Here is a 27,014-nt window from a genome sequence, read left to right as displayed (position 1 = left end):
GTCTGTATTTGCCCAGGTTACTGGGACTGACAAATAAGGTGGCAATATCCATGCCACCATCACTGACAAGCATAGCATGAGCTGGGGTCCTGATTAGGCCAGAACCCACCTCAGAGCCCAAGGTTACCCCTACTAATCCCTTGTTCCCTGTACCACCACCTGTACTAGTACTAGGGGGCGCAGTTGCCTTAGGGGCAGTGGTGGTAGGAGGACTTTCCTTGGCGTTTGGACAATCAGCATCTTTTGTCCGATGGGTCTTTATCTTAAAAAATTAACACCAAGGTTTTCTCTTGCCTTTTCCTTTGTTGGATTTTGGACCCCCCCGATGAAGGTCTCTAGGGCCCTGATGAAGACTTTTGATATTTACCCTTGTCCCCACCCTTATTTGGAGTTTTAGAATTATGCTTCTACTGGTCACGACCAGAGTTCTTGTTTTTCTGCTTCGCCCTGGTTTAACCCACTTATCTGCCTTCTTTCCCAATTCTTGGGGAGAAGTGAGATCGGAGTCAACCAGGTATTGATGCAACAACTGATTTTTGCAAATATTAAGGATCTGCTCCCCCATAATCAAATTGTACAATCCCTGGAAATCATTCAATTTGTTGCCAAGCAACCAGCCTTCTAGAATCTTAATAGCACCATCCACAAAGTCTACCCAGTCTTGATTCTGTGCCTTCTGTGTGTCTCTGCACTCAATCCTGTACTGTTCATTGGTTAAGCCAATCCCATCAATGAGCGCACTCTTCAGTCCTAAGTAATTGTCAGCATCCTCTTCTCGAACAGTGAGGCCCTTATCTCTACCTTTGTCAGCAAATGAGAGCCACAAGATAGCTGCCTACTTCTCTTGAGGGACCCTCTGAACTTTACAGCCCCTCTCTAAAGCAGTTATCCACTTATGGATGTCATCCCCAACATGGTATGGAGGGACAGTCTTGCTCAGGTTCGTATTGTCAAAAGAATGTTCCTTAAATCTAGGGACACTGTTGCTGCCACCATGGGACTCTAGTTCCAATTTTTTCTAACTCTCTGGAATCCGTAGCGGTACAGGCAGGACAAGATTACTACAACGTGTTGTTGGTTAAACAATGAGGGACTTATCATAGTCCTTTAGAAGCCGGGTAGAATCGGAATTACAGCTTTCTATGTCTTCACTCTACACAAAACCTATAGATCTAAATATTTACTACGTAACTATCAGCAACAACTTTCAAACCACTTTTGAAATTAATACGAAGAGTGGCCAAGATAAGACTTCTGTCCATTAAAAAGTCGATTCCTACTGAATTACTCCTAAGTCTACTGAATATCACTACCAGCGAGCTGTTAACTTCTTCTAGAAATACTTTCAATCTTAAGCCTTGAAAAAGTCACGGTTGTGATGAAACACGTTTGGCTGTTTTATGTTTTCTGCATCAAGGACTGGATCACTATTTCATCATTGTAGTGACTTTAATTTTGATTGTATCACTTGGATTTAAGTATTTCAATCACTTTTCACTATTGCCCAAGGTGCAGGACACTTACTCTCTGCCTGGACGCTACTGGGGGGCTAATGCTGTAGGTCACCCCGCCGCCGCATTCCAGATCACCGCGGCCGGGGACTACATCTCCCAGCGAGCCTAGCGAGGACTTCCTGGTTTCCCGCCCACATCGCGCCCGGAGGCGCTACTTTACTGGAGCTGCTCCCTCCGCGTCGCGGGACGCGCGCGGGTGACGCCGGGAGAAGCCCGGGACAAGGGCGGGGCCATCTGCGGCCATCAAAGGCCAGAGGAGGCCGGGTCGGGTCACCCCCCTTAGTTCTTATGCCATTATTCCAGGAACACTGATTAAAGGTACTGTTACCCATTGACCATCTCCGGTCCCTCTAAGAGGCCCCTTCCAAGTTTCTCGATATAGTACAAAACTTCCTTATTGGTGATAGCTCCAACGCTATGTCTTGCAAAGCGGACCTTATAAATCTCTCCTCCCAGGGTGATCTGCATAGGGGAACACTGGATACGTACTTTAAGCGTGTTATACTGCCCATTGCAAGTGATTTAGATAGAATAGAACGATCCCCAGTTCTAGACACCTCTTTCGTTCTGGGTTCTCCGACTCAGACTGCCAACATAGCCCCGGCAATATCATTACTGGATTAACTTAATCTATTGTGCAAAACCTCTTACGTCCATTTGGTTCCAGAAAAAGCTCCAATTTCCTCATTATCTACGCCCAAACATGGGTCTAGCTGTTCTTTCCAATTAACTTACACTCCACAGGTAACGCCCTACATAAGACAACCAACAGCAAACTTCCTACCGGTAATCCCCAACCAGGTGCTCTCTGCAAAAAGGAAGAGAGATGAGGCTATACACACGGGCAGTCAGGCCAAATTACAAAAATTACATCGTAATCCACCCTCATGAAAAACTCTCAGTACTGCGACTTCGAAAACACCTACACAGGCCTCCCTATTGTTGGAGCTCGAAACCATGATGAAGTCAATCATAACTCCGTTGATTGAAAAAATAACTAGCCTAGAGGACAGGCTTAGGGGAGTCGAGGAAGCTTTAAAAGTCAATTCAGTAGCTACTAAATCTATGGGAGGACCCGTACTATCACAGCACCCAGCCCCTAGAGATACGCCAATTTCCATCACACAAAGCAAGCTCTCCAGTATACAACCACTTGCCCCACACATGAAAGCTGTAAATACCCCAAAAGTCGCTAAAGCCGCTAGGCCATCACAATCTTCTTACCTTAGGGCTGGGCAGAATAAAGACAAGTCATCTTATAAAAGAATAGTGTCTAGTCATGATACTTTTCCTCACAAAACTAACCACTTACATTTGCCACCCGAGGCAGCTCCTATTGTGTGTGTCCTCTCAGGAATACCTGAACTCCCAAAGGGAAAACTCGAGAGACAGCAGGACCTAAGGAATAAGGTAGTGTACTGGCTCACCAAAAATAGACCTCTGCCCTCCAATTTAGACGGGACCATATTAAGTATCCGAAGGGTGGGCTGTTTAGGACCTCTCATAAAAAACACTGTAGGCGACTTGGTACTTGTAAAGTTTAGAAATAAATATGTCGTACCATACCTGCAATCCTGGCAGCCACAAATAGGGGATGGTCCCATATCAGTTTGATCTCTAAGTGACTTTTACCCCAGAACATTATATGTGCCGTCATAATGTCAGATAACATAGAGTAATTTCCAGACGGCAACAAGGGGTCCCGTATTGTGTGGCCAACTTTCTCCTGTTTTTTTAACTTGTTCATGCTGTATTTTGTATATTGATTAGCCGATTCATCTTATTGATTTAATTTATTTTTAAATTCATCTAATTCTTTTATGGAATGAAATGTATTAATGTTTTTGTGTATTTTTCTGTACTGTTGTTGCTTTTATGGTTTTTCTTTACTGAAATCGAATAAAGCTAATCGAATCGAAGTGTTTCAATCTCTGTACGTTTTGTAACACTTCTTCTTCTCCAGGTCAAAACGATTAAATAAATTAGTGAATGTCCTGATAAACAAAATTTCCTTTTTTACCTGTGTTTAGAGTATTTTCCCATCTCTCTAGTCCTGAGTTAACAGTGTCAGTAATTGAGTTTCAAATGTTATGAGTGCCAGGGTATATCTAGTTTTTGTAAGCTAATTCGCAAGTCACTCCTTGTTACTTGTGTATTCTGCACCCAAGTTAGTGGGATGTTTCGTACCCTGAGTGGCACCAATTCTATCTTCTCATGTTAGTAGATTACACTATATACTTTGTAGCCCATTCATAATTGATCTTGTTATTGATGTGCAACCCCTCTATCCACCACTACCTTCTTTAGATTTGTAAATGTAGCAGTATCTTCACAATACAGAATCATACGTCATCATTCTTGAACTAGCCCCTAACTGAATATTAATATGGTGATTTTACCTAATGTCATTGGAGATAGCAGTACAAATCTATTTATACCTACAATGTAAATTTCACAAAATACATTGGTACACAGTATCATAAGCAGGAAAAACCTTAAGAGTAGCAAAAAGCTTACTCCCTGGTTCTACGAGAACAACATGTCAGTACAGAGCATCTGTGTACATTTTGGTTAGGTGTGGTGTCAGAATGACCAATGAATACAAACATCATGGCTGTGACCAGGACCAAGATGAAGCTGAGACTTGGGGCTTGATTTTGATCCTGGCGTACAGGTTACTCTGTCACAATGGTACCGGAACTCCCGTACGCCGAAATCTAAATCCCATAGGATATAATGGGATTTATATTTCGGCAGACAAAATATCCGTCACTGTTGTGGTGAGTAACCTGTCTGCTGAGATCGTAACCGTGCCCTTAGCTCAGGCTCAGGTAGTTAAACACAGAAAAATACATTTTGTAGTGTTTTTGTGAAGAAGGATTCACAATATTTTAGCACAGGTTTTATAAAATCATAGTACTCTGCTAAGCTCTCCTCACTCCTTACTTTCAGGCAACTCATGAAGATGGAGTTCTTCAGGCTGTTCCTTCCTAGGATAGCCCTTTGTCTAGTGTTTAGTTCCACAATGTACCATAATTTACAATCCTAAAATAGCAGTCGAAATAAAATGTCACTGTATCCATAATGTAATCGTTAATGTCGATCATAAGGTGATGTAAGGATGAAAAAGGGTCCCCTACATGGCTCTAGAGAGCCTGTGCCTCTTCCTCAAGCCTGTTCTGTAGGCTTTTTTATGTCAATATGTAAATCGTGGCGCGCGATGACTGTTTCCAGTGGTACAGTATACAACTAGCCTGTCTGATATCTGTTCACCAGGCTGTAGGGAACTGACAGTTACAGCAACAGTGTATAGTGAAAGGACTGTTTTTTTCTTGTTAGGTTGAGCCTGCGTGGCTGCGCACATGCGCAGTCTCGCTCGCGAGATTTAATGTTTTTGAGGAGCTTACACTAGTGGGCTTTAAGCCCCGCCCCTCTTTCCAATTGGCCGGCGTCACCGCTTATGCTAAACGGTGGCCAGCAATTGGGAAAGAGCACTTGGTGACCGAAAGTTTTCTCTCTTTGAGCTGTCCCACTTGGACGGGATCACTTGACTTACACCCGTCGCAAAAGGATTCTTATCTTTATGGGGCCATATGTTTTCAAACACATGGCCCCATAAAGATAAGCTCCGGCGCGATCTCTCCCTCCCCTTCTTTGCCTCTTCCACGCTCTCCTCCATCCCGTACCCTCTCCCCCCAGCCCCCACAGCCTCCTCCTCCCCCCTCCCCCACCATGGGCACGTCTACACTGCCCTTCCTCTTGGCATGCCCCGTAGCCACAACAATGCAAACATGCAGACATGCACGGTGTTGGTTTCCACAAGGGCAGACACGGTGTGCTCTGCACCTCAGACCTGAACAGACGACAGAGCCGTCCCTGTCGGTGGCTCTGGAGATAACGTGCTTCCTGAGTGTTTACATCCCCATGTACAGCTCCCTACAGACCCAGGAGCAAATTGCGTGGTCCCTGCCAGTAGAAGAGCCGGCGCTGGAGAGGACGGCACTCTTCGTGTGTACTTCCAACTCCATGGAGAGCCGCTACACCCGGAGCAGGCCATAGAGCGGCCCCTGCCGGCGACGAAGGACAGACCGACCGCCCTAGTGTGTGCTTCTGTCCAGAAGGAGAGCTCTAGTTGACAGAGCTGTGGATAGAGCGGTATCTGCCAGGGAGTGGATAGAGTGTCTATGTGTGCTCATGTCCCCATGCACAGCTCTCACTGATAGGACTGTGGATAGAGCGGCACGTGCCAGCGCCGTGGGCTCATCTGTGGCCAAAGATAGACGGTGCTTCTGTCCCCGCGAGGAGAGCTTCACGCTGGACTGGGACCTGCAGGTCCCGAGCACCAGGATGTAGTGACTGCTTTCAGTGCCTGTGCTCTCTGCTGCCAGGACTGGGCACGGGGGATGTGTGCCCGTGCCCCCTGCTGACACCCCCTTGGATCCGCCGGCAGGACTCCCATGTGCCACCGCTGACTGCAGCTCCCCCGGTGCCCTGCATGGACTGGCAGCCCGGGTCGCCACCCTGGTGCAGGAAACATGGTACTGGAAAAAGTCTACTTTGTACTGAAAGGTGAGTGAGCTTCGCGTGAGCACATGCAGTCCCCTGTCTGAGGAAGGGTGCTCGTAACTCGCGCGCAGACCTGAGGTTCAAAAGATGCCATCCAGTGCGTGCAGTGCAAAGAGCTCATACTCCGTGCTGGCAGTGCAAAGGTGTGAGCAAGCAGTGTTTACTGATAAGTTACAGCGTCCCGGGGTAGCGTGGAAGCCCCAGTGCAGTGCCCGAGACTTATGCTTGTGCCAGCACAGAAATACTGGCACGGTGTGAGTAAACCACTGTAAATTCAGCGCTCCAGCACAGCTTGCAGTGTTCACAACATGAGTAGTGAGAGTGTTCATTACTGAGGCGCAGTGCCCATGTGCAGTGTGTAGGTTTCCTGCTGTGAGCAGTCATTTTATTCACTTATAAGATGTAGAGTCCCACTGCAGTGTGCCAGGCCAGTGCGGTCACTGCAAAGAAAAATACGTTACCCACGTACACTATTAACAGACAATGATGGCTGAAGTGCTGTGTGCAGTTCTCATGATGGGAGCAGGTAGCATTTTCACTGTTTCGATGAAGCGCCTAGTGCAAGTCTCATGGTGTGTGTAAAGAGCGCTAGTCCAAGTGCTCCAGTGCAGTGTTCATGTACCATAATATATTCTGGCAGTGAGTTTAGTGATAAGCTGCAGTGCTCCCAGAGAAGTATGCAAGCCTCATACTGTGACTATGCGATGTAAGATGCAGTGACCACTTGTACTGTGTATGTCCTATACAGTGAGCATGCAGTGCTCTATATATATTTCGCAAATTCGATGCGCCAGTCTCATGATGTGAGCAAGCTGAGCTCATATAAATCTCTATTGTAGGGCAGAATTGCAGTCGATGTGTATTATGATGTAAGCATGCAGTGTAGGTTGAAGTGTACCAGTGCAGCTGACATGTATGCAATACAAGCAGGTAGTGTAAAAGGCAGGCCCCCGTACAGTGGACATATACTGGGCTGTAAGCTGACAGTGTAAGATGCACTGCCCATGGTCAGTCGGAAGTCTCCAGTTGTGATCAGCGTGGAGCCTCCCCCGCATCTCTTTACGGGGCCAGGTATGCGGGCGGCGGGTAGTTAGTCTTGCCTGGATCCCTCCCTCTGCTCCCCACCATGCCGTGGAGCCCCCCCGCATCTCTTTATGGGGCTGGGTATGCGGGGCGGGTATAGAGCCTTGCCTGGATCCCTCTCTCCCTCCCCTCCCCACCATGCCGTCAGTGCCGGCCCACGAGGCATGTCTCACCAGGAGGGCTGCCACCAGTGAGTGACTGTTCTTATTGCAGTGGAGGCACAGCTGTCCTGTTAGTCCGCATACTGATGATTCTGGGGAGGGCGCCAGAGGCTGGCTTTGGGGTTGTTCTCGCTTAGATTGGGCAGTGAAGGAAAGACTTCGTACCATTAGATAAGCTGCTGCCATGCTTGTACTAGCAATACAGGAGGGCACACACACAGTCCACACCCTGGAGTTCTCCTCAGGCCCTCGGAAGGATTCCAGCAATGGCTGGAGTGGCATTTACCCTGACGTTAGAGATGGATATTCGTGAAGGCACTGTTCGAGTTGTCCGGCTGCTCGGGCACAAGAGGATAACCTCTAGTACAACATAGGGTGAGGGGGCAACATTGTATGTCAGTCTGTTAACGAGAATAGACTCTTACAGGGACGCGGGGGAGAGCCGTCATTACAGGACCTGCCCTGGATTGGTATGTTACGTGTACTCAAGGACGTTTCTGCAGATATCAAACACTCCGATGGCTAACAGTATAAACATAGACTTTTGAGTTCACCATTTCAACCATAGGCATTCTCTGACCAGTCTCTTTCGGCTATGGGTTTGACACATTGTCAGTCATGTCTTGGTCTAGTGGAGACGAGTGTTTGTCTCTCAGTGCTAATATCTATTTGTGTATAATTTCACCTCCTGTTGAATGATTGTATTGAAACAGGTGAGGCACTACTTTACTACCAACTACCCTACACGTTCCTGCTTCCTCTCTCCCTGAGTTTCTCACTCAAGTGTACTAAACCTGCAAACATTAGTACATTAAACCCAGAACTATTGGCTTTGCCAATACTGGTTGTAGTACTTTATTCGATAAAAATTTATCATAAAAGTAAAAAACATACTCCAGTACATGCAACCATTAAAATTCATAGCTATAAAAATACAGATCATAAAAACATTTAAAAAGGCTTATATACAATTAAAAGGGAAAGGAAAAAGGGCTCCAGAGGACATAAAGATAAAATGACGGTACAATCAGGAGCAAGTAATCTGGATTATATCTTAATTATCTCTCTCAGGTTCTTCTTTATCTGCTTTCTGTCAGGCTTTTCCCAGAAATTTTGCAACCCCACAAACAATGGTCAGAGATGTTACGTCTGTTGTGAGGATACGCAGGGCCATACAATGTTGTCTAACGCCCAGTTCCCTGCATATCGGCTTTAGCCACCGACCTCTGGGCCCCCTATAGGCTTTACAAGCAAACAAAAAATGGGATAGAGACTCTTTAGGGCATGGGCAACATGGGCATGTCTTTTGATCCTCCTGTGAGATTTTCCAATTCACAGTAAATGAGTTTAATGGTAGTGTTCCATGCCTGAACTTTACAAAAAGAGTTCTATGGGGGATTGGACGAAATCCAGAAATGGTTCAAGCTTCCTAGCAGACTTATGAACCAGAAATTGATCAGTTAGGGGCCCCCACTTTTGCCCCTCAAATTCCTCCTTCTCCACCCAATCCCAATACATTTTCTTCGCCGTCTGTTTCGGTGGGGGGGATTGGGACCGCCAAGATTCACCCAACCCTATGCGTATGACCAGCTCCCTCAACTTGCTCAGCCACCGGATCTTACTGCAGCCGTTCAAGTTGATGAGTTCGTCAAACACCGCTGCATAGTTACCCAATTCTGGTGACCTTCTTAGGCGCACCCAGAACAGTAGTGGATGGAGGCGAACTATGTCCTTGATTGAGCGCCTACCCATATCAAGAAAGAGGGGCTTTAAAGGGGTTGAGGCTGGGAGGGAAACTAGATCTCCAAAGAACTTGTTCTCAGCTTTGACCAGGTCTGAGGTGTTCTCGAACCCCCACAGTTCCGAGCTGTAAACAGCTGAGGCCAATGCCTTCCCTTCGTATACTGCGAGGGCTGGGGCTATGGGCCTACTAATGGAGCCTCGCTGGTCTCTAAGAATGGCTCCTGAAACTCTCCTGTGATTTAGAAGCATTTTCGATACATGGGAGTTCCAGGACAATTTGTTATTGACCCTTATTCCCAGGTAATCGAAAGCCTCGACTACTTCCAAGGGAGTCCCATTGAGGGCAACATTAAGCCTTTTTGGTTTTTTGGATGACGACAATGCCATCAGTTTTGTTTTGGAGGTATTGATTGTTAATCCTCGCTCTTTACAAAACAAGCTAAACCTGTCCTGGAGTTTCTGGAGACCCTTAGGGATTTTGGACATCAGGAGGGTATCATCTGCGAAGAGGAGGGTTGGTGTTTTTTCCCCCGCCAGGACTGGGTCGTCAACCGGGTCCTCCCTCAAATGGTCCACCACCCCATTCACAAAGAGGGAGAACAAGGTCGGCGCCATCACACAGCCCTGGCGAACCCCCCTGTTCACAGGAACCCTCTCTGTCAGCTCTCCCTGACTCCCCCATCTGTTTTTTAAGTAGTTACCCATATGTAATCTCCTGATTAATTCGAGAAGATATCTCTGGAGTCCCATATCGTGCAGCACCTGCCACAGTTTGTTGCGGGGCACCAGGTTGAATGCGGTTTTCAGGTCAATAAAGGCCAGATATAGTCGGCCGTTCCCGATTGACACAGTTTTCCAGAATACTGCAAGGACCTGAAAACCTGGTCCATTGTGCCCACCCTCCGCCTGAAGCCTGCTTGGAGTTGTGACAGGATATTCCCTTCTTCTAGCCACGACCCCATTCTGGAAACAATGACCCTGCCAACTACCTTCTGCACTACGTCGATTAAACTAATCGGCCTGTAGTTGGCAGGGTCCTCTCTGTCACCTTTCTTGTGGATTGTAACCACCTCAGCCGCCAGCCATGACTCGGGGATCTCACTGCCCTGTACAATCAAGTTCATCAGGAGGCTAATATAGGTAGCCCAGGCTATAGGGTCATATAGGAGTAGATCACCTGGCAGGCCTTCCGGTCCTGCTGCCTTGCCGGGGGTTATATTCTTAATGGCAAGTTCAACCTCTTTTGGAGTAAAAAGATCAGGGCCAGAGAGACTTTCCGAGCCGAGTTCAAGATAGGAGCCAAGCACTGACTCTAGCTCTGATTCCTCCTCACCACAATACAACTTTAAAAAATGATTATGCCATTGTTGTGCAGTGATGTGGTTTACGATTGGGTCTGATCCTCTTCTTTTTGAAATATTTATTAATTCCCAAAATCTGGTCGAGTCTTTTAATTGGGCCGCGATTTTTAGTTCCTGCCAATGGTCTTCCTCTCATTCCCGCTTTGCCAAAATAATGGTACTATTGTAATCCTTTCTGGCCTCCCTTAGAGCTACCACATTTTTTTGCCGCAGTGCTAGAGATATGGCCTGCCTCTTTTTCCTACATAGAGCAGTATACCATATATTGCCTTGCTTCCTTCTTTTGCTTTTGTGCCCTCTGGAATCATTTATGGTAAAGAACAGTCCCAGCTTCTCCACCATGTTCTTGTAAAGATTACTTGCATGTAAGCTCTGCTTGGTGCCCGTGATTACATTAAGAGAAGCAAGTTCTCGGTTTCCTGAGTTTACTGTTTCTCTAATGCTGTCTAGTGTGTCCTCTTGGCAAATGATCTTGTTCCATTTCAATCTACGATTACAATTAGAGAGGACTACCTCTTTTGATACTAAAAACGGGGCTTTGGGTGCTTTTCCAATCACTCCCCATCTCAATTTCATACACAGAGGGTTATGGTCACTATCCTGTGATGGCTTAACCTCCATATCCACTAGATCTCCCCATAGCCGCATATCCAGCAATAGGTAATCAATGCGTGAGGGGCTGTTGATTCTATTATATGTGTTGGCACCTTTTGGGTCCGATATGGTCCTACCATTCAAAGCTCGCAGATTGAATTCAATTGTCAGGGCGTTAATTTGTATCGCCCTGGGTGACCACTTTTTAATCGGGGACAAACTCAATGGGGGGATGGAGTATTTCACGTCATCCTCGCTAATTCCCAAAAGGTCATCTTCACTTAAGGGTTAGAAGGTGCAGTTTAAATCTCCTCCCACAATGATTTTAGACAGGGGCTGGATACTCGCCAGTGTTGTTTCTAAAAGTGATATAGTGGCTGAGGATTGGGCCCCTGGCGTCCCTCGAGCTGATACGTTAAAGAGTTCCACCTTATTGCTGTTCTGGGAACCTTTAATTGATAAATGTAGAATGTCTTCTGAAGCAGAGTTATTCATGTTAAGGGACCAGTTTAGAGCCACATTAACCCATATAATAAGGCCCCCTGCTGGCCGGCCCTTCCCTGAGCTTGTAGCCGGGATAAAATAGGTGGTATATCCCGATTTATATAAGGAGATCATACTCCAAGTTTCCTGGAACATGCAGACATCATTATTGGAGATGAAATCATTCCATGTCAGAATTTTGAAGGCCTGCTATGTTCCAGGATAGGAGTTGAATTACCTTAGCAGGGTCACTCTTCAAAGTGGATATATCCTGAGTGACACGCTCCTGGGCTGCGCCACTGAGTGGGCTTTGGGTGATATACAGAATGGGCAGCAGAGACTCGTACTTCCCTAGTATGTGTGTTTCCCCTTGGGGGTTCTGAAAGATATCATTATTTAGTCAATCTATTCTATTGAGTTCAGAGTCGTCCTGATCCCTATCTAAAGTCCAGAGTGGCATGTGTCTAATTTGGATATTTGAATGTTTAGGGGGACAAGATCAGAACTCAAGGGCTAGCAGGTTCTCCGCAATTTCTTGATTGCATAACTCAATTTTAATGCAATCAGTTCGAGAACTGAACAGAGACACCCTTTCGACTTTAATCATGTCTTCTCTGATTATTGATCTGCACCCCCTCACGTGGCGGAGCCAGTGTATCGCTTTATTATGGATTGCTTCCCTACTTTCATGGGAAGCACTTCTGCTGAGCTTTGAAACTTTGGTCATGTATACAACTGAAGACTTATTTCTAGTGGGGGTATGCTGGTGTGATGTAGTGCCCTGATCGACTCCTACATTAGTTTTTCTTAACGTTGAGGACATGTGACTGGTGGTTGTTTTGTTGATGTATGGACCCTTACCCTTATCTGCCTCAGCCCTAGATTTCATAATTCCCGCATACGTGTTGGGGGTGGGTTGCCTCATTAAGATGTTTTTGTTAGAGGATTTTTGACCTAAACTCTCATTCGATCGGGGCCCTCCTCCTTGAATTAGGGTAGTAGGGGCGATTAGACCACTCTTTACAGCTATAATCGGGGATTGATGCAGGGGTTCAGTATTCATGTCCAATTTCCACTTATGTGCAAACCCCATCAGTGTGTTTTTAACAAAGGCCATTTCAGTCTCTAGCTTCTCCATTTTCTGCACTAGTATCCTATTCAGGTAGAGGCAGTTCGAACAGCCATGAACCCCTACACAGCTTAACTCTGGGTCTGGTTCCCTGGTGCCCTGCATTGCATTATCAGGTAGATCACCCGAATCGCCCTCTAGAACGGCAAATCTATTAAAGCAATTAATGCCTATGCTAGGTGGCGCTTCGGACACCTCCCCTTGAAGCCTGATCTCTGGTGATATGTTCAGGATGATCTTATCATTTGGGGACTCTACTCGCCCTTCAGCAGAACTGTGGACTTCACAAATGGGGGGGTATATGGTGCTTTTTTACTAAAGATTGCAGGAATTACTCTTTTAGAGTGTTGCTTTAGGACGTCGGAAAGGGGATCTGGAATCCCAGCTTCAATCGTACTTGAGCTCCCAGCTATTAAATCCTCACATTCATTAACAATGCTTTTGATTCTTGAAAGGGCTCAGTTAGAGGCCGCATGTGAGGTTTTCCTAGTTTTTTCCCCTTTTTTGGGACAGATGTAAGACCCCCCTCCATCGACTTCCTTTTGCCCATACTTATATCACTTTTGTGGATGTATCACTCCCCTGCTAATTGACAACTGAGGAACAATCTCACAGCAATGCTAAAGTCCAGTGACAAATGTACAGTTACAAGTCCTTCCCCCTTTCAAGCCCCACAGTACCTTTTTGCTTATCGGGAGGGCATTCTTTGGCCTGATATTGAAGAGGAGGCCCTGCCCTGCCTCATCCTGCCGCTGACGTGGGACTCAGAATGGTTATATGCGCCTCCTGGTGCACAGCTGTGATTCGTTGCGCCGCTGGGGATTGTGGGTGTTGTAGTTCCCCACCGCGGCGTTACCGGCGTTGGAGGTGGTGGCGTGGCAGGGTCTCTGCAGGATTCAGCAGCGTTCTTTACCCGACCCAGGAGCAGAGCCTAAGCACGGATTACAGCCAGGACCCACAGGTAGAGGAACAGTAGGGCTTCCTTTTAGCGCGTCCCGCGCTGCGTGGGGCTCAGAATGGTTGTATGCGCCTCCTGGGGCACAGCTGTGATTCATGCGCCTGCTGGGTATTGTGGGTGTTGTAGTTCCCCACCGCTGCGTTACCGGCATTGGAGATGGTGGCGTGGCAGGGTCTTTGCAGGATTCAGCAGCGTTCTTTCCCCGACCCAGGAGCAGAGCCTAAGCACGGATTACAGCCAGGACCCACAGGTAGAGGAACAGCAGGGCTTCCTTTTAGCGCGTTGCCAATACCAGTTTCACTTGTTTTTTTTAACCTCATGCAGAATGTACAGAGCATTGAGGTTTTGTGGGGATTAGGTTACCAGGCAAGTTGAAAAGATAATTCTGTCCAAATGTTTGTCAGAAGAGACTGATTTTGGTGTCTCAGATAATCTGAGAGCGATGAGGTGAAAAGATGGGAACTCCAGAAGAATAATCCTTGATGGGAGAAGGCCCTTTCCTGTTTGTATTTCATTGAAGCAGGCATTGGAAAAGCCAACAGATCGTGCCTTTGGGGTTTACAGGTGTAGTGAAGCATCAGCAAAAAAACAAAACAAGCATTTTCAATGCAATAGGTCTTGCATTATTAAAGTTTGAGCTATTGGTGTTGCATTATTTAGCAATGCCAATAGCTCAAACTTTAATAATGCAAGACCTATTGCATTGCAAATGCTTGTCTTTCCATGCTTCAAGGTTGACATTTATCGGCGCTACACAAAACAGGCGCATTCTTTCAGATTCTATACAAAATAGAAAGGAGTGGGTGGAATGGAGGAATATATTGCCCTGGCCAATGTTTATTGTAACAAGAAAAAGAAAAATGACAGTGTCAAGCAAGCAATATAAATCTTGGCAATCTACACAAGATGCATTCAGCAACGTAATATATCACATGGAAGTATCTCTGAAACTCTCTAGAGCCAGCCGCAGCCTTGAAATAAAATAAATGACCTCAGTGCACATCTGGTAATTCATTCCAAAGAGCAAAAAAAACAAGAAACCAAAAGAGAGACTTTGAGAAAAAAAACAAAGTATAGTATCCCCGATCTACACTTGATGGCTAGAGAGTGCACAGCAGGTCAATCTACAACAATGCAAGCGCAAACAATTCGGTATTCACAGCTTGTCTCTTTCAGCTCCATACTAGGAAGCTGTGTTTAAAAAACAAAATGCGTGTGTGGCTCTGTGTGTGTGTGGCTCTGTGTGTGTGGCTGTGTGGCTCTGTGTGTGTGTGGCTCTGTGTGTGTGTGGCTGTGTGTGTGGCTCTGTGTGTGTGTGGTTTTGTGTGTGTGGGTCTGTGTGTGGCTCTGTGTGTGTGTGTGTGTGGCTCTGTGTGTGTGTGTGTGTGTGTGGCTCTGTGTGTGTGTGGCTCTGTGTGTGTATGGCTCTGTGTGTGTGTGTTTGGCTCTGTGTGTGTGTTTGGCTGTGTGCGTGTGGCTCTGTGTGTGTGTGTGTGTGTGTGGGCAATTATTTTCTTTTTCTTAGCCATAGTATGCAAATGTGAATCAGGTGCAAAATGTCAGTTTTTGCATGATCCGCTTTCTGCCTGCAGCGGATTGGAAAATGAATGAATTGTACGCTGCATTTTTGCAGTGATCCATTGACTGCCACAAAATTACTGCCCAGCCATGCCAACTTGCAGATACATTTCACAATGGGGGGAGGGGGGTGGGGGAGGATCTTATAGGGGGTGTGTCTATGAAGGGACAAAATCATAAGCCAATTGCGTTTACGAGGCATGAGGGCACAAGGTCATGAAGAGGGGTCGGGGCTTTGGGCTGAGATCTGACCCCCAACATCCCTCCCCCAAAACAAAAGCTTCTGAAGCTACCGCTAATTGCCTGGGGAGTATGTAAAAAAAAATAGCCATGAAAAGCAGTAGCGCCCACCCTCCAGACATGAGCTGGAAACCTACATCCAACAAGCCACACCCACAGTGTAAGAGACAGCAGTGTGTATGAGAGACAGCAGTGTGGGAGACAGCATTGTGTGTAAGAAAGACAGCAGTGTGTGAGAAACTGCAGTGTGTGTGACAAAGACAGCAGTGTGTGTGTTCTTGGGAGAGCATGGTGTGTGAGAGAGACAACAGTGTGAGAGAGACAGCAGTGTGAGAGACCTTTTATTTATGTTTTGGTTTTTGAAACATAAAAAAACACATTGTTATTTGCAATGTCAATAGCTCAAACTTGCGTAAATACGAGACCTATTGCATTGCAAAAGGTCTCGCATTTGCAAGAGATTAAGCTATTGGCATTGTAAATGACAATGCCATTTATTTATCTGTTTTCAAAACCAACACATAAATAAAAAGTTTGTCATTTACAATGCCAATAGCTCTAACTTTTGCGAAGGCGAGCCCTATTGCATTGTAAATTCTTGTTGTCCCTGGAGGTGAGTTGCCTGTTGGCCTCTCCTGTATTTCTTTTTAATGGTCTGCCAGTCCCTTTTAACCCTTGTGGAATGGTGTGTGTGTGTGTATACACTATGCTGTGCCTGGAGTGTGCCTGTTACATATGCCTGTGGCAACACAGGAATCCATTTTAATTTGCTGTCCTGGAACTATGATTGAGGGTTGGAGGGAGCCGCTGACAGCAATGTGGATGGCATGGCTTCTCTCAAGTACTTGTGAGCTCCTTCTGATTTGAATTAGACTGAAGGCTAGGAGGCAGAGGGTCTCTTGGTAGTTTATGGAACACCACTGCCACCTCTGTACTTCATTCTTTCCCAGAACTGTTGCCTGCACCAAGTTATGTGGTGGTTAAGTGGTGAAGCCACCCGCTCTCTTAATGGCTTTTTTGGGTCTCCTCGGTTGGAGAATTGACAACCAACTCCCACAACCAGGTTTGGTGCGAGAAGCTTGATGAGTTCTGCAAACTTACTGGGAGTGTCTCCTTTGCCCTGTGCAAGGGCACCTCCAATGCACGATGAAGACCCCGTCTGGAAGAGGGAGGACTGCAAAGATGATGCCGCAGGGCGGTCTGAAATGGCCGGCTGTGACTTAGCGAAGGCCCTGCATTGCTCAGCCTGGAAGCTGTAGGTTTCCTCACATGTCTGCTGAAGCCAAAGTACCCTTAAGGATGGTGTAGTGCAGATACCAACTATCTTGGGTTTCCGCTTAAGAGACCAAGTGCCTGCAATTATTGAGGCACTAAAGAAACATGACCACATATTCTCATCCCCAGTGATGAACCCGAGTACTGGAAGAGGTGCTGTACCAAAGATGAGAGCATTCTCCACTGTCTGAGGGAACTTAGATGAACAAGTACTCACTGCTGTAACCCAGGGTGAACGTGCAGCTTTTTTTATCTGTGGGCTTGTGATTGTCCCCAAGGAAGATCCTAGGAAGCAAAGTCCATTTGGGCACACCAGCACAACCCAGGTGCGGCCTCTTTCCATTTGATATTGGCATTGCCTGCACCTCCCTGACCACCATGCATGCCCAAGCACACCAGTCACAGACTACGCCCAAAATATGTTGTCTGGTGCAGAGACACAGCAATATTCGCTCAGTACATGACATGCCTCACCTAGAGCAGCACTACCCTAAACTTGCTGCCCAACACTTGCAGGCGCGGTCTATCAATTTGAACAGCACAGAGACAGGTGCCGTGCAGTGGTGGCAACAAACCCAAGATGGCACTCGCCAATTGAGGGGCCAAGTACTCTCAGCTAACAACAAAGTTCAATACGACTGCCTCGCAAACATTACCCACCCAGACCCCTCCATGAAGGCTTTCTCTGAATTGCCTGTCCCATGGCCTGCCTTTCCAAATTACCGAAGTACTGCCTGAATGTGATCTCCTACTCTTGATGCCCTCTGGTTAGTAAGTTAGTATTGTGTTGTGTGTGAACAGTAAAGTACTGGTTGAACGTCGATTCATTGATGGAGATTGGATGCTGATGGAGGTGGAGAAGTGTGGCTCAATGGTTAGAGCGGCAGACCCTGATGCAGAGGTCTAGCCCGGGATCAGGGTTCAATTCCCCGCCTCGGCGGGTCTTGGGCTCAAAAATTACACGGACCTGATAATTCTCGCCTCGGTGCCTATTCCAATCATGGAGTCCCACTTTGCAACTCTGGGCAATAGCTTGCTTAATCTCCACAACGGCCCTACAACGCTAAGGATGCCTGGCCTCCACCTTGGGGGTGCCCAGGAGTGGACACCTCACAGGGAAAGCCAGGATGGGTTCCACAGCGGTATTCGTACAAGCGCCATGAGACCCTTGCGGTGAGTAGTGCGCTATACAAGTATCAATTTACATTTTACATGCTCCTATGAGCTACAAACCACATATCCCCTTAGGGACCGTTCACCCTCACCACGCTGAGGGTGAAGTGCTGAAGGCGTTTTCACTTGTGGTAAAAGACCCTCATTGTTACACTATGGGTCTACTAACCCCTGCCTCCTCTGGGACCCTGAAAATGTTCCCAGAGGAAATGGACGTTTAATGTCACCATTTAAAAGACACAGAAAGCTCAAATGCCTTTGAGGAGACTGCCACCAATCACCGTGCAGTACTCTTGCCTGTCACTGGATGAGTATCAACTAATAGGATGGGACGTGTGCTAGGTTTGATAAGATACTTATAAGGGTTGGTATAATGGTTATTCTTTGTATAAGGAGTGATGATATAGTGCGAACTGTATTCTGTATATTTTAGATAACTTATGTAGGAGAGCTTATAAAATGCAAAACTAGCTGGTAAGCTACCAAGAGATTGTACAGAGAGAATGTTGGTACTGAAGTTTTGCAGATCCACAACTAGTTCTTGATGTCCCTCTAAAAATCATTATTAAGCCCAGGGAAGTAGCTTCTAAGAATACTGAACATCGCTTTCATTACATTTTGATTTCAGCCTGACAAATTCGCAGATAAATAAAGCCATTAAAGATGATAAACAGAAAGGTGACTTTGAACCCAGCTCGTCATTCAGCCCCCGGCAGGAAGAACCGCAGAAGAGCCTGCAGGTGAGCACAGAGGCATGTTCAAGCTGTGTGAAGTGCAGGTGTCATTAGAGTGTTTTCATATCTCACATTGAATGTATAGCATCATGTTACTGTGGTTATATTACTGATCAGACTTGGAAATGCATCACTGTAACGAGTCATGGCTGCTATTTGAACAACAGTCACCAGAAAAGTTATTCAGGTGCAGATATGCGACATGTGTTATTCCAATTCACAAAGAACATTCCATCAAACTGCTGAGTTATTACTCAGTATGTAGGGAACCTCAAAATATACTTGTATGCGTAATGTTTATTAGAGATCTTGACAATGCCTGCTTTAGACCCTTTAATTATTAGCAGCATCACACCGTCTCCATCACTATGAGAGGCTAAAAGATTTAGGGCCAGATGTACAAAGCTTTTTTTTAGTGGCAAATCGGGCAGTGTGTGACTGCAAAAATGGTATTTTAAATGTACAAAATGCGATTTGGTAATGTGTTACCAAATTGCATTAGCAAATCAGCACTTGGAAGGGGCGTGTGTAGGAATGCTGAACCCTTCTGGTATGTATAATGTTGGTCGCCAAACAGTAAGACTTTACCAACAGTTTAAAACTAGTGATAACTCATTCACATAGGACAAGGAGTCCTCAACAGACCCCAAAGTGACTGCAAATAATTCTTTTTAAACTTATCTCGTTTTCTTTTAAGGTAAATTGGCTGCATTTAAAAAATAAAAAATTTGCTTTATCAAAAAGCAATCGCTGATATGGTGGTCTTCTAACCTCAGCAGGCAACCATCCCTGTGATGGCTCCGATTCCTAATGGGTCGTAAACTGCAACCTACTTCGTTAATATTTATTTATATAAGTTTTATATAGCGCTTGCTCTAGACCAGAAGGTGTCCGAGCGCTTCACATGATCGTGATAGAATACAGTAAAAACGGTCACGCAATGAACATATGAGGTGAGAATTTGCTAGATAAATGGGACACATCCAGGGTCAAAGTAGAGTAACCAACAACTAGAGACACAATTCGAGAGGATCTAATAAACAGCATAATATTATATGCAGCATTTATTGATATAAAGTCAGCATTTTTGTTCCACGTAATAAAATGGTGAGATCCTTCTTAGAAGTGGGGATGCCCCTGGAGCTGCTAGCGATGTTAGTCAAGCTCCATGATTCCAACCACGCCCAGGTTAGATGGGGTTCTCATGGAGAGGTCACAGATAAATTGCCAGTGACAAAGGGCGTGCGTCAAGGATGCGGTCTCGCTCCTACCTTGTTTTCCCTATTCATAGACAGGGTAGTGCAATATTATTCCATATGCCCCACAGACGCTCCAACTCTAGGGGAAATTAAATTCCCTCTACTCATGTTTGCGGATGACACATTGATATTATCTAAGACCCAAACTGGGCTACAGGTGGCTCTGTCCTGCTTTGAGGAGTTCCGACGTGATCATGAGCTGGTGGTTAACGTGGACAAGACGAAATGTATGGTTCTCCACAAATCAAAGGTTGTAAGGGGCAAAGTCTGTATGAATCACGTTCCTCTTGAGCAGACAGATGTGTTTACCTATCTGGGGATAACTTTAAACAGGAAGCTGCATTGGAAGCCACAAATTGACATGCTTGTTTTGAAGCATGCACAGCTTGCTGGGGTCCTCCTTAAAGAACACAGGCTGTCACACACCAAACCTATAGCCCCTGCCCTCACAATATATAACACCAAAGTGGTAAGCGCTGTTTTATACGGCGCAGAATTATGGGGCCACGAGGACGTAACCCACCTGGCTAAAGCCCAAAATAAATTTAGGAGGGCCTTAACAGGCCTACCGCAATCCTCCCCACTGGTGCCCTTATTTCTGGACTTGGGTTGCCATCAAATTGAGGACCTAGCTATATTCAGGCCTATAGCCCTCTGGAGACGGCTGTGGGCCACCCCCGAACTTGTACTTTATGCTAGAGCTCTTCTTGATTTCAGGGAGCTGGTTCAATAGCGAAGATCAGATGGCTCCAGTATATTAAAGATACCCTGACAGCAATGGGGATGGGTAACCTGTGGGATTATCCAGATTCAACTCCTTTTCCTTCTAAAAGGGAGCTTAAGGCCGCCTATATGGATTTTATGAAGATGAAAAGCTTTCCTTCTATAACTGGGCCTTCCCTATCCAGAGACTTCCTATCAATAAAGCACAAACCGTTATTTGATCCATACTGGGATCTTATTTCAAAACCATTGGATAGGAAGCTCTATCATCAGTATAGGGTAGGCTCTCTGCCTATAAGAGCCTTCTCCAGTAGATGGCATAGGCCCACGACAGACCTATGCCCGTTGTGTCTGTCACACCCAGTATCTTTTCCCCATATGCTATTTGTTTGCCCGGCCTACAGCCTACCGAGGAGGAAATGGCTTAAACCTATTTGTCTAATCCTTGGCACAATGATTGCCATTGAAGCTTTGAGGGTTTTACAGACATGTCCTCAGGATACCATTGTTAATGCCATTGCCAAATTCCTAGGGTGGGCATGGAGTATTCTGGCTAACAAACTCAGGGTTCACTGACCTGGTTTGTCTAAAGTGTTTTTAGCTGCGAGGTAGCATGAATTGTCTACGCTCCTTCCATTGTATAAAGTGTTGGATGCTGTGGGTCTTTCCATTTTTATATTTCATTTATTTCCCGTATAACAATTACTGTTCTAATTGAGAGTTTTGGATTGTGGTTTAATACTCATCTTGAGAAAAGTTTGTGTATGTTGTAATTATTTATTTTAATGTATTTTTAATGGACCGATTTTTTATTGTTTGTAAATGTCTTTTATGGTTTTATAATCGAAATAAAGACTCTATGAACTGAACTGAACTATTTACAAGCTGCAAAGTATTGGTCACAAGTTGCAATGTGTTTTTTTGTGACTAGTTAAGATTTTTAGAAACTGAACTATGTACTAATAGGTTGGTTCTTAAAAATCCAAATCGTAGTGTAGGAAATCTGATCTACCTGATGCATATTTATGAAGTAGGTCACATATTGCTAACCATTGTGATTCGTTGCCATCACAATGATGGTGGCCTGCTGGGGTCAGCAGACCAACGTGTCTATGATCCCTTCTAAATAAAGCAAACTTTTTGTTGTTAATGTAGCTTGTTTTCCTCAAATGAAAATAGGCTGCGATTAAAAAAAATAATAATAAATAAATACCCTGTTTTACCTTTAAACAATTTCATAGAAGATCTAAGTAACTCTACTTATGACAATACTAAATTGGGTGGCACTCCCGTTCTGCTTTGTTATTCGCCGACAATGCTCTTTTGGTTTCACTTACTTCGACTGGATTGCGCAATAATTTTGCTGATTTCTCTGATCTTCGAGGTCTGGAATTAAATTTATTAATAACCACGTCTATGGTGTTTAATCCTCACTTACCATTTAGAGGAAGGTTTTTAATGAAGGGGCTGACTCTGCAATAAGCAGATCATTTTGATTATCTGGGTGTCAGAATAGACAGATCTATTACATCCAGATCACTTATACAGAAAAGCAAATTGATTCTTTTCAAAGAGCTTTTGTGATTACTAAGAGAGATAAAGCTACTACCCTCAAATCGGTCTCCCCGGTCATTGAGGTTTACTGCGTAAAGAAACAAACTGAGGTTTTATACAGGGAGAAATTGGGGGAGTAGGGAACATCGCTGGGTTGACCTCCTAGGAAAACAGCTTTGTTAGATCTTTGTTTAGCATGCCTCAAACCACCCCTATAATTCTACAATTTCTTGATAAAGGCCTGAAAAGGGTTAATGATGTAGCCATTTTGAAACCCCTTCTGTTCTGGGTTATATTGTGGACCACTACTGAGTTATCACACTATAGGGCTGCTTTAGTTGAAATCATGAATTCGGTAAAGGCGTGCTCTGTTCCTTGGCTCCAGCATATCAAATCGCACTTTAGCACCATTGTTGGAGCAACCCCACATCCATTGACAAAATGACCAACGCTATTATAAAAGAGACCTTTTGGAATTTTAAAATCAATTCCTATCATTATAGTTCCAAAATAGGCAGAATCATGAATGCATTGTTGTCCAACAAATATGTCCCTTCCTTGGAATCTTATATGTACGCAATTGTACCCTGCCAAGCTCGAACACTGTATATTAAAATCTAGGATACAATCTAATTTTTATTACAGAGTCATGGACTGGTGTGGTCTCTGGTCCGAGCCTGGCGAATGCAACGTAGCCAGGTTATGGGATGTTTACACTTGATATGAAAGTCGAGAATCTTCTGCAGCTAATTGTTCCACCTCAACCTTGCCTGTGTGTGAAGCCCTATTTCAACTAAATGCCCAACCAAATTTAAGGGCATCATAGTTTAGTGGCCGCCTGGCCCAAGACGTTCCTTCGTAGATAATCTCCAAGACCTTTTAGAAGACCGGCTAGTCGCCTCCAACCTAATAGTGTTAGGTGACTTTCATTTTCATTTTCATTTAGAAACCGTTTTGGAGGCGGATACAGCCAACCTCCTGGATCTTATGGAGTGTTTCGGGCTCCCACAATGGGTGAAGGGACCAACCCATTGAGCGGGACATATGCTCAATGGGAGTTTTTCAAACAATCCTTTAATCTTAGTTAAAGATACCTTTCCACTCGTCTGGTCAGACCATTTGGCTATTATGTTTAATATTGGACCATTAGAACCCGACCCCCAAATCGGCAGTATAGCCAGATGCAGAGCTGGGAGATCCAGGAATAGAGTTAATCAACTGATATTTCAAGAGAACCTAGCAAGCCCCCAACTGGGAAGGATGTAGATGTAAATGCCTGTTTTTCCAACCTTTGGTTGGGGAAAAAATGGTACACAGTTACCTCCCTCCATTTCTATTAATTGGAAACGCAGCCGCCCCTCAGCCTCTTGGTACTCTGCCAGGCTGAAGGACTGTAAAATAATCTGTAAAAAACAGGAACGTATTTGGAGATTAGCAAAAATACAAATATAGCTTGAGTAAATATAAGGAAATGATTAGGAGTGAAAAAAATATCTATTTTTAACAAAAAATCCAGAGAGTAAAAGATTATTCTAAGGAATTATTTACCACTGTGTTAATGCCACCCACTCCTGAAATGGTGCCAACTCAAGACCTGTGTGTTGAGATTGTTTGGCACTTTGTTAGTCAAGTGGAAAGCATTTTTAATGAAGTAGGTAGCTGTAGAATTAGGGCAAATTCTTTCAGTTCTAATACTGAACTAGTAGCAAATAGCCTTCTGGGAAACCTTGTTTTGAGAAATGTTCTGACCTTGATAGGGCGCAAGTGATGGACCTTATTGGTAACTTAAAATCAGACTCACCTATTGATCCTTGCGCAGTGAAGGTTGTAAAATTGGCACAAGATATTATAGCAGACAACCTGGAAAAAAGTGTTTAATGTAATTTTCAGGACAGGAGTGTTTCCTAATCTATGGAAAAGGGCATCAATTTTGCCTATCCTAAAAAAAAAAAAACGAATTTAGATGCTACAAATATCTGAAAGAGACACGTTAGTGATAGATTCCTTACCTTAGAATATCCCCAGGCGTCAGACTGGATCTGGAAAGTTTTCGTCAGCAGTACCCCTGCGCGTCAGTAGGTGGCGTTGGGCTGGCGTCGTAGGTGCAGAGATGATGTCGCAGAGACTACTTAGGCGCCACCCATGCGCACTGACGTCAGTTCTTTATTTTTCCACGCCAGCAAGTGTAGATCCGGTGAGAGCACGTACCATAGTCACTTTTTGGGTCGCCTTTTGAGACTTTTTGTCTTCCATTTTGAGTCTTTTTACTCCTGGTGCCACATAGGGATTCCTTGGTTTAAATCCTGCGGGGCCTGTCGCAGCACGATATCAGTGGCTGAGCCCCATGGCGTCTGTCTCTACTGTCTGGAGCGCGACCATGACTTCCGGTCATGTTCCGACTGTCTGGCCATGGCTCCAAAGGCCTTGGGGGAGCGGTCCCGTAAGCTGCTGGAGGCCTGGCAGTCGTCTTCGCGTCGTTCGAGGTCTAGGGGTCGCTCGAGGAACCGCTCACGATGCCATCATCATCGCTCCCCGAGGTCGAAGTCTTTACACTCTGAATCGGGTAAGAGACGTCATAAGAAGTCGAAGACGCGTTTCCGCTCTCTGACATCCCCCATCGGTCTCCGGACACAAACGAGAGGGCCGGAGGTACCACACCCGCGGCTCCTGTAGAGCTTGTGAGTCCCAAGGCCTACCCACCTTATCCTGGTCCGTCGGCGACTCCTGCCCAGGTGCAAAATTTTCTTGCAGCCATGGACCGCCTCTTCAGGCCTCGGGCTCCCGCCAGCACGCCTTTGGGCCCCGTGGTCCCAGTTCAGGGCCCTCCCTTGCTGCCGGCGGCTCCGGCGGAGAAGGGACCTCCGGCGGCCCCGGCGCCGCCCACGGCTCCGATCCCGACCAGTGGGTTCCGTTCGTTCCACCACAGCCCTTGCCTTGGTTCCCAGACAATTTTGCTCCTGGTTGGGACCCTAATTGGGACACGGAGCCGGACCGGCGTTGTTCGACTATTTCTATTCCCCTGTCCCTCCCCCACCACTGCAGCTTGTTCCACGGGCAGTGGAGGAAGGGACGACTGGGAGGGGTCTGAGGACTCTCTTGCACAGCAGTGCGAGTCAGAACAGGAATGGACAGAAGAGCTAGAGGATGCCGGTAGCCTTGACCTCTCCTCTGACCCTGGTTTTCTTTCTCCTCCTGTTGTGGCTATGGAGGAGGGCGCCACATACACTGTCTTGTTCCGTAGAGCAGCTGAGTCCCTTGACCTGCCTACAGTGACCCTCAAGACTAATCTCCTCACTGAAGTACTTCAGCCGGCGACAAGCTCTTTGGAGCCTCTGCTTCTGTACAATGAGGCATTAACTGACGTCTTGATGGGAACCTGGTCTAGACGGCCCACGGGGGTTCCCGCGGATGAGAATGTGGCCTGGCGCCATCACCCAGCCCCGGGTGACCCTGCTTTTCTGTCCACCCACCGAACCCCGGAGAGCCTGGTCATCCAGGCCTCCATTTCCCAAAGCGCATTCCCTACCGCTCCGCCGGATAAGGAATGCAAGAAGCTGGAACAGTTCGGCAAGAAACTGTTTCGATCTGCCAGCTTAGGGCTGCGGTCGGTGAACACCGCATGCCTCTTGGGCCGCTATTCCCACGCTGTGTGGAACACGGTTGCGCAGGTGCTGCCTCATTGTCCGGAGGAGGTTCGGACAGTGCTTTCCCAAACTGTTGCAGAGGGGAAAGATGCAGCAAGGTCGCCATCAGGTGTGGACTGGACACCGGGGACTCACTGGGTAGAGTGATTTCCACAACAGTGGCCCTCCGTCGCCACATCTGGTTTCGGTCCGCTGTTTTTTCAGGGGATGTACAAAGTTTTCTTATGGACATGCCCTTTCATGGTACTCGCCTGCTTGGCGATAAGGCAGATAGTGCGCTGGAGCTTTTTAAGGACTCCCGGGTTACGGCCAAGTCTTAGGTCTCTCCACCACGTGCCCGGCCATGTCTGCTTTTCGTTCCTTTCGAGGCCACGGAAGGGGCACCCCGACACGTTCGTTCAGCCAGAAACCTGCGCAGAAGCAACCTCAGCGCAGCCGTGGACGTGGTTCCAGCCGCGGCCGGACAGAGGGCCAGTGTGCGGGTCAGTCCACCTCCTCTCCCGCAGCATCCGCCTCAAAGCCTTCCTTAGTCCGAGCTTTGGGGCACACCCCATGCTGGTGGGCGACAGGATTCGCCATCACCTTCCCCACTGGCATTCCGTTACCTTGGACAGGTGGGTGCTGCAAATCATCCGAAGGGGCTACTCCCTCCCCTTCGAAACTGCCCCTCCAGCCATGAACCTCAGTTCCACCGCATGTCGGGGGACAATTTTGCGCTTCTCAAGCAGGAAGTCATGGTCCTCTTGGCCAAGGGGGCCATCAAGCGTGTTCCTGGGCCGGAAGTAGGACGTGGTTGTTATACCCACTACTTTCTTGTCCCCAAGAAGGAGAAAGGGGGCCTGCGTCCCATCTTGGACCTCACATACTTCTACCGCTTCCTCCGGACGGAGAAGTTCAAGAAGTTGACTCTGGCTCAGGGCTTGGCCGCCCTCGACCCTGGAGACTGGATGGTAGCGTTGGACTTGCAGGACGCATATTTTCATATCCCCATACTGCAGGCCCAACGGCGTTACCTGTGGTTCACGGTAGGCCTAGAGCAGTTTCAATTTGCCATGCTCCCCTTCGGCCTTACCAGTGCGCCTCGGGGGTTCACGAAAGTGATGGCAGTGGTTGCAGGTCATCTGCGCAGATCAGGGGTTCCAGTGTGTTCCGTTGCCGACCGGCCCAACACCGCAGGACTGAAGAACGTCCCAATCCTCTACCCTCACAGTGACCCCCAACACCCGCAATCAAAACGGATGG

At 46.5% G+C, this 27,014-nt stretch overlaps 1 protein-coding gene across 2 annotated transcripts in view; it reads left to right on the top strand.

Moving 5' to 3' along the window:
• ZDHHC1 (zDHHC palmitoyltransferase 1) overlaps window positions 1–27,014 on the top strand; it is a 658,528-nt gene that overhangs the window by 521,615 nt on the left and 109,899 nt on the right. For both annotated transcript variants that reach the window (XM_078670152.1, XM_078670151.1), the window contains exon 9: window positions 18,487–18,598. In XM_078670152.1, the coding sequence (XP_078526278.1) occupies window positions 18,487–18,598 (112 nt within the window). The remainder of the gene's footprint in view (window positions 1–18,486; window positions 18,599–27,014) is intronic.

This window comes from Lissotriton helveticus, chromosome 12 (assembly GCF_964261635.1).
Source record: "Lissotriton helveticus chromosome 12, aLisHel1.1, whole genome shotgun sequence".
NCBI lineage: Eukaryota > Metazoa > Chordata > Amphibia > Caudata > Salamandridae > Lissotriton > Lissotriton helveticus.
Note: the sequence above shows the minus strand (reverse complement) of the source record. Positions and strands in the feature narration are given on the sequence as shown.